General features: G+C 45.7%; 1 protein-coding gene across 2 annotated transcripts; it reads right to left on the bottom strand.

Annotated features, from left to right (window-relative positions):
* Positions 1–2,108: 2,108 nt before the first annotated feature.
* On the bottom strand, positions 2,109–3,296 carry LOC308306922 (obg-like ATPase 1; the record flags this gene model as incomplete). Of its 2 annotated transcripts, XM_080751977.1 has the most annotated exons (2): positions 2,109–3,050; positions 3,195–3,296. In XM_080751977.1, 2 exons carry the CDS (start codon positions 3,294–3,296, stop codon positions 2,109–2,111), a joined length of 1,044 nt encoding a protein of 347 aa, XP_080608103.1. The 2 variants fall into 2 exon arrangements, with proteins under 2 accessions (XP_080608103.1, XP_080608102.1); XM_080751976.1 differs by having other exon boundaries at positions 2,109–3,296.
* Between the last annotated feature and the right edge of the window lie 5,015 nt (positions 3,297–8,311).

Here is an 8,311-nt window from a genome sequence, read left to right as displayed (position 1 = left end):
GACCCAAAAGAGAAATGTAGACAACGATGCAACAAGGTGTGAGCTAGTAGCTATTTTCACTACTTCTCACTTTATTATGATTATTATTTTAATGTTTTTATTATTGCTTTGCATTGAAAATGTTATGAAAATTCTTTCAATTTCTAAAAATCTTAGATTCATTTTCTCAGTAAATTAAATAAAAAAATTAAACCTCGGTTCGAAGTGAAGCGGTGAATTTGTATTCTATGTGTTCTAGATCTATACATTCTGTGATCTATACTTTCTATGTGCTTTAGTTCTAGTTCTGAATGAATGAATGATTTTGTCTGGAGAGCCAAATTGTCATGTGAAGCTTGGCCAATCCAGGTACGGGACACACAAAGCCACACCTTGGAAGCGGCTTTCACCGCTTCAAAAAGGTATAGTTCCCGCGACCATTAAGAAATGGGTCCGCGATCACTGCTATAGATCAGCAGGGATTCGTGCCAGTGCTACAATGTACTGTGTGCATAGCGTATCTCTTAGCTGATGCCTTGGCAGACTGCCCAGGTAGCGGAGGCCAGCTACCACCGCTGAGCGGGTTGGGTGGGTGCCATGTTTTGACAGTGAGGGATGGTGACAACCAAGCAGCAGCTGTGGGTCTCTGTCACAGGGATGCGATGGGGAGGTAAGAGAGTTCAAGGGGTGGTGGTGGTGGTGTTGCCCAGTGGGGGCAGCCGCCCACACCCCCTTTTCCTTGTAAGAGGGCTGAACCTTCCAGAGCTTCCTGACCTGCTGGGCTGGGGGTCCGGGCAGATTTATGAACCTGGCAATGAAATGCAGCAAAGACCCCATGCCAGGACGTTCCCAGAAACCGGAAGAACGAATAGGTCTGGGGTGTTATGTCTCAGCGTGCATGCGCGCGTGCGTGCGTGCGTGCATGCATGTGCGTGTGCATGCATGTATCTGTGCATGTAGGTATATGTACAGTATGCAACTGTGTTGCCTATTTTTGAGCGGTGGTAAACCGCTCCATAGAGTGGCTGTGCATGTGTCTGTAGCCACTTTTCCTCAGCGTTTTGCCATGGCAATGTGTTTTCCTCAGCGTTTTGCCATAGCAATATGTGTGTGTGTGTGTGTGTGTGTAGCCATATTACATCACCAATTATGTTATGCAAGCATGACCACCGCTCACTTCACATTGGGTGTGATTTTTATTTTTATACTGCAACCATGTCAATTGCAATTTTCTATATAATCATGCATTCCAACATTGTTGGCTAATTGTTGTTTGCAAACCATGTCCTACTAATGTTTTTATTGTGTTATACATAAGGTAGAGGCCTCATATAAGCCCTTTGGGCGTCTTGCCTCCTCCTGGCACTTTTCCTTTCTATAATCAGTTTTTTGTATTGTTTCACAATTTTTGCTAAATAAATCAATGTGGCTACAGTATGTATGTCCAGATCCACTTGATAACCGGTTAAATTCCCCATAAAGCTGAGATTGCAGAAGCATTTGAAAGTCTAGATACAAATCCTTTTCTTGACAGCTACAGTCAGATGTGTTCCGTGATAAGATAAAATTACCTTTACTGATCCCCGGGAAATCCACGTGTCATAGAGTGGCAACAGCAGTGAGGATGAAACAGGAGGTACAGCTGGTAGAAGTCCTAAGAACCAAACCAAGATAAATAGGTATAATACAAAATACATACTGTAGGGATCCTGCACTGGATCCATGAATGATTGAATGAGTGAACCCATGTAGTCAAGAACACGGTAGTCCATCCATCAAGAAATATAAATGTATTGTGAATATATGAATACACACACTGAGAATATGAATGAATAAGCAGCCTAGCAGCAAGGAATATATATGACTTATTATTGGGTTGGCCAATCGGGCAAGCCGATGGCTACACAGCGTGTTGACATGGGTGTCCAGAACTAATCTCACAAACCACTGGAATGATCAAAGTTCTTGGGCACACAGCCACTATAGTCTAACGTAGATCTCTTCTCATATGAGAGATCTTATTGAGACCACATTGTTATTGTTACCACAGTTATTGTTTCGTACTGTATGGCAGGATTGGTCCGTCAGTAGTCTAAGACTCCCCCTATATTGCAAATGCCATGGTCTCATTACTTCTTCTTGGGTGCACTGGGCGTGTTGAACTTGAAAAAGATGATGTCTCCATCCTCCACGGTGTAGGTCCTGCCCTGCTGTCTGTATTTCCCGGCGGCCTTCACAGCGTTCTCGCCGCCCTCCTCCCTGAAGTCGTCGTACTTCATCACCTCGGCCATGATGAAGCCTTTCTCGAAATCGGTGTGGATCTTCCCCGCGGCCTGGGGGGCCTTGCTGCCCGTCCGGACGGTCCACGCTCGCACTTCGTCCGGTCCCGCCGTGAAGAAGTATTCCAGCTGCAGCGCCGCATAGCCGGCCTTTATGATCTTCGGCAGCGCGCTCGCCGTCTTGTGTTCCTCACAGTATTTGTTCCTCTCCTCCTCGGAAGACATGTCCTGCAGTTTAGACTCCAGCGCTCCACTCAGAGGGATGACCAGTGCGCCGGGGTCGTGGGCGTCCACCCACTCCTTGATCTTCGCCAACCACTTGTTCTTCTTTCTGATGTAGTCTTTCTCCGAGAGATTGACCAGGTAGACCATGGGCTTGGAGGTCAAGAACAGATATTTGTTCAAAACGTCGATCTCTTTCTCGTTCCAGTCGGGTTTGAATCGGACGTGTTTCTTTTCCTCCAACACCCAGTTCTTTATATTTGACACGACGTCGTGCTCGGGCTTCAGTTTCTTGTCTGATCCCCTGAGTGACTTCTCCAGTTTGTCCAGGATGGGCGCGATCGCCTCCTCGTCCTTCAGCCTCAGCTCCTCGTGGATGATCTCGATGTCCCTCACCGGGTCGACGTGACCCTCCACGTGGACAATGTCCTCGTCGTTGAACGCGCGGGTCATGTGGAAGATGCCATCGCAGGCGCTGATGTGAGAGAGGAAGGCATTCCCCAGTCCCTCTCCCGCATGGGCTCCCTTCACCAGGCCGGCGATGTCCACAACATTTAGGAAGGCCGGCACCTTACTGAGCGGTTTGTGGAACTGGCATAGATAGTCATAGCGTTCATCTGGAATGGGAACCCTGCTCTCATTCGGCTCGATGGTGCAGAACGGGAAATTCTCCGCGGCAGCCTGGCTCTTGGTGAGCACGTTGAAGAATGTGGATTTCCCAATATTAGGCAATCCCACGATTCCTATTTTGAGAGAAGTTCCAAACCGTCCGATTAGTGGAGGTTGTTTCGGTGCTTCCACCTTCTTGGGAGGCATCTCTGTATCGATTCAGTGTACGTGTTCTGGACGTTCAATCAGCAGGAGTTTGTTACTCTGTGGCAGGCAGACGGATTATGGCCAAATATATGGACACGCTCAACGCTGGCACAAATCGGTGGCCAGATTATGCCCAAATATGGACATGTTAGCGTCAGCACTAATTGGTGTTGTAAGGAAAACAACACCAATCAGCTCATTCAGCAAGAAAAGGTCAGGGAGAAAAGGTCAGGGAGAGAGACATAGACATAGAACCCTTTTATGCAAACTGCTGGGTTTCCGGGGGAGTCGGAGAGGAGAGGTGTGGAGTAGAGGTCTTCGGACCTGCCCGAGATCCGAAATTACCCGCGATCCGAACCGAACCGAGCCGGGTAACGGGGCCGTTTTCTAGCTTTTACCGCGGGGCGGGCCGGGGCCGGGGCCGTCTGCCCCGGTTCCCCGGGTATCTCCTGTTACCCGAGTGGAGCCGAGACAGGCCGAGATTGAAGTGAAAGTGAACGCAACAACTGCACCAAATAGATAACGCCACACGATGGCACTAAAGATGCAGCATGTAATATGTTGCATTGGTTGTGAGAACTGAGAAGTAGAACTCACTCAGTCACTACAACACTGACTGTATCAGTTGGATTGTTATTATTATCAAAGATATTAACGTAACGTTTTGGTTAACGGTTTACAATGGAGTTGTCATTGCGTGTTGTCATGCTCTGCAGAGCAAAATGGACACTCAAAGCAGAAAGATATAATGAACAACACATGCGACAGAAAACGATAGCATTAGCATTGGCTATAGCCAAAGAAGAAGGAATAAAAACATGGATTTATTTGTATTTACAAACTGTCCGCATTGACTTACTGGTCTGGGAAAAGATCATCTTTTGGCGAGAGGCACAGCGCCGCTGACAGCAACAGCAGCACCGTGGCGACGTTAGGTAAGAAATATGTCTGATACAACTCTTAATATAATAACGTTGGCATTCTTTCATTTCGGGGCGACAGGTTCGGGTCTCGGATCTCTCGCTCTGCTCGGGTATCGGATCCAATTTTTCTAATAACAGGCGGGCCGTTCGGATCGGATCCATCACGTCTCGGGGCTGATCGGGTAACGGTTCTCAAATTCCAAATGATAGACGGGGCCATATGGGTCCGGGTCCGTTTCCCCCGGGTCCTTTTGGGTTCGGGTAGTTCAAATTGGACCCGTGAAGACCTCTAGTGTGGAGTGGTGTAGTGCTGGTATGGGGACCCAGGCTGCCCTGCTGAGCTCTTTAATAAGTCCAGAGTCTTCTTACAGGTCACATACTGGGTGAAGTTCCTGAAAATCTCCATTGAGCATTATAAATGTTTTAAGGTAGTATTACTACTACTACTACTACTACTACTGTGACTAGTGTATGTAAGGGGTCCAACCCTTGATACTGAGTGCCAAGCAGGAAGACCTCGGTCCCATTGTTATAATCTTTGGAATACAATGTGCTTTAATATAACGCTTTATATCCAGCGCTTTATATAGATTGTGTATTACATTCACACACACACATTCATACACCAATGGCAGAGGAACCCAAGCACATCCAACCTGCACATCGGGAGCAATTAGGGGTTGAGTCTTGCTCAAGGACACTGATTCTACCCCTGAGCCACTGCTGACCCACATGACCCGGCTGCAGGGATTGAACCCGGAGCTCACAATCTAATCACAAGGCCACTGAGCTGGTTAATGTGTGTTTGGGTGCTTTGTCTGTATATCCTGTGACAGGACGTACGTCACAGCAAACAACAACAGCAATTACGTGTGAGAAGTTTCGAAACTCTTATCTTCAAATATTCTAACTTTTTGTTTTTGTTTTTCATAAATTAATGCCCTACTTGAACTACAGCGTCACACAAGACAAAAGCATCAAAAGTAGCAGATCTGCAAGCTTGAAACACGGCATGAAGCGACACGTTTTTGAGCTTTTGAATTTGAATGCTGAAAAGTAACAGTTTCCACCCCAGAGGATTTCCTACTAGTAACCTCAGGGTTACTTGCGACCTCAGGGTGACATGCGACCTCGCCCTAAACGCACCAATTCTTGGCCATCTGGCCAACCACAGCGTTTCTCTGATGATTCTAGTTGTTGTCATTCTGGGGGGAGTTTGTTAATGTTTTTGTGAGGGTATCAACCCTAGGAGACACAGGGAGAACATGCAAACTCCACACAGAAATGCCCTATCGCCAACCCCACCTAGGGTGTGGGCGCTCATGACGCGGAGGGAGGAACACGCCGCCCATATGCGGTATGTCCTTAATATTGATAACATAATATCCTTAATAATGTCCTTAATATTGACAATATAGGAATCTCCATATATGGGCATAAAACGTACGTAAGTAATGCCAAGCAGGGCCTTGGTGAGTTAGGGCCTTGGTTTGATGTGGATCTCCATATATGGGCATAAGGGGGTACTCTAACATTCTCATTTTTGATCCGGAATTTATGACATCAGAAATCTCCATGTATAGACATAAAAGGTTTTTGTCTTTTTCTGGGAATGAGTCTGACCATATATGGACTTTTATACCCTGAGAAATCTCGTAGCTTGTCTGACTGTCAGTACAGGAAGTGATGTCACGTGACATCCTTTTTATGCCCATATATGAGTCATTCTGTACCACATCACTGTGACTCACTGACATCACACTGACATCACTTCCTGTACAGAAGACAGACAGTCAGACAAGCTACGAGGTTTTTCAGGGTATAATGCGACCTTCGGTCGCAATTATACAGTTATTAAATGACCGTGGTCACATCATCTGGTGTTAACAAAGACCCTCCACCTCTCTTCTATTACCCCTACCTGTTCATCCCTGTTGGCTCACGCTACCGCGTTCACTACCGTGTTCTTGTTCAAATAAATGTTTATTCCCATACAGCATACATACTACACTCCCGGTACAGTTGGATCTTTCTCCTGGGCTGCGGTCTTCTCTGTCTTGTTGTCTGACGATCTCACATTCCCCAGGACTTGACAAGAGGGCAGGTATAGGGAAACTGATTGACCAGTCTCTTTAAAACTATCCAGAAAGAGGCCACCTCTGCACTCATGGAAAAACTGTCCAATATGCAGAGGTGGGAAAAGTATTCACAGTTTTGTACTTATACTGTCTGCAATATAAAGAATACTCCGTTATAAAAGTCCAGAATTCAAAATGTATTTGATTGAAAGTACAAAAGTATTGTCTTGAAGTCAAAATGTAATTAATGCAGAATATCTCATTTCACACGTTTTCAAATATAGAAACATTTTGAAAATAGCCGAAATGTATATTGGGCTGGAGTGGTTAATGTATGTGTTGTAATAATAATACTAGTAAGACGCCTCAGGGCGACACAATTCTTGGCCATCTGGCCAGTGATGTATATCAGACCAGTTGCACCAGACCCCTGCATGATAGTCAACAATGTGATGTCAGAACATGCCCATATATGGGCATTACCAAATATGGGCATAATACCAGATATGCGCTTAATATTGATCGGGACATATATGGGCATAAAACGGACAAGGACGTAATTAATTTCCAAGTGTGACTCGTGATGACATCAGCGATCTCCATATATGGCCATAAAAGGGACATCAAGCCAGAGCGTGATGTCAGAGCAGCAAACCCATTCTGTTAAGAATGGTTCCCCTGACATCACAGTGACATCAGAGCATGATGTCAGAGCGACAAACCCATAGAACCACCGACAAACCCATAGAACCACAGTGTCAGGCGTGACAGACAGAGATACACAAAGACAAGCTGTGACCGTTTTCATAGTAAACTTGCGACCTATGGTCACAAATACAAATCTAATTATTGTAGTGGAGCAAAAGTGTCAGATGTAGTGGAGAAGTAGAAGTAGAAGTAAAAGTATCGAAAATTGGAAATACTCCAGTAAAGTAAAAAAAAAGGAAATATCTCAAAATGTTCCAAAAAGTAACAGTACTTGAGTAAATGTACTTAGTTACTTTACACCACTGCCAATATGATGTTGGCTGGTCAGTACAGTATGCAAACATGCTCATGGAGGGAGGTCAGTGCTGCTCAGCTGAGGTGGCCTCAGGGCTCGTGGAGTGAAAGAGTTATTTCGGGCCAAAAGTTTGTAATGAGATGCATAGTTGCGTGCACGGCTAGAGACACAGAAGGGTCCTTCATGTACACAAACATCCATGCAAGTCTCCTCCTCAATGCGCCAACAGAACCGTCCATTCAGGGCCGCCAAGAGCCCCGGCATTCACTGTCTGTCCGTCACACTGGAGAGCACATGATTCTCACACCCCCGGCGGCCCTCCCTAATCGGGGTCTATTTATGAACGCGGTGACATATAAAACAGACATTTTAATGTCAGGCGGTCTTTTTGACTCGCACACAAAGACAATAATTGATTTACACGGCGGCTCGACGATAAGGGGGCCTTTTCATGAGGTCAGCGGAGTCGTCATACCCCCACAAGTCATCATCATTCCGGAGGAAGTGGTTTCTCTAAAGCTCTCTGTTGAATCATCATCATCATCATCCAGGGGTGTCGCAGCAAATGCTGGGCCCTGGGTACAAGGATTCACTCACATTGTGTGCTTTAACTATTGAAAAATAGCACATATACAAGCATAGCGCGGCACCAAGTGCCGTGCTGCAAGAGTCTATATTTCAAATCCTTCTAACGTTTTTGAAAAAACTATGTTTCTAGGGCAGTGGTGCTCAAACTTTTTCATGTCAAGGACCCCCAAAATGATATGTATTTGGCCACGGACCCCCATCTCAAAATATTTCGTTCCAGGGACACCCCAGAAGAAAAATCTGAGTTAGAAATGTTCGCTTTAAAAAAACGATATATTATTCAAAGATTTGCACACAATTTCACGACTTTTCAAAAATAGCAGATCTACAAGCTCACAGTATATGTGCTATTTTTCAATAGCTAAAGTATAAAATAATTAAGGCCCCTCCACCTTGGGCCCTAGTAACTCAGTCCCACTCCCC

The sequence above is a fragment of the Nannobrachium achirus genome (assembly GCF_963921795.1).
Source record: "Nannobrachium achirus genome assembly, chromosome: 21".
NCBI lineage: Eukaryota > Metazoa > Chordata > Actinopteri > Myctophiformes > Myctophidae > Nannobrachium > Nannobrachium achirus.
This window is presented reverse-complemented; position numbering and strand designations above follow the sequence as displayed.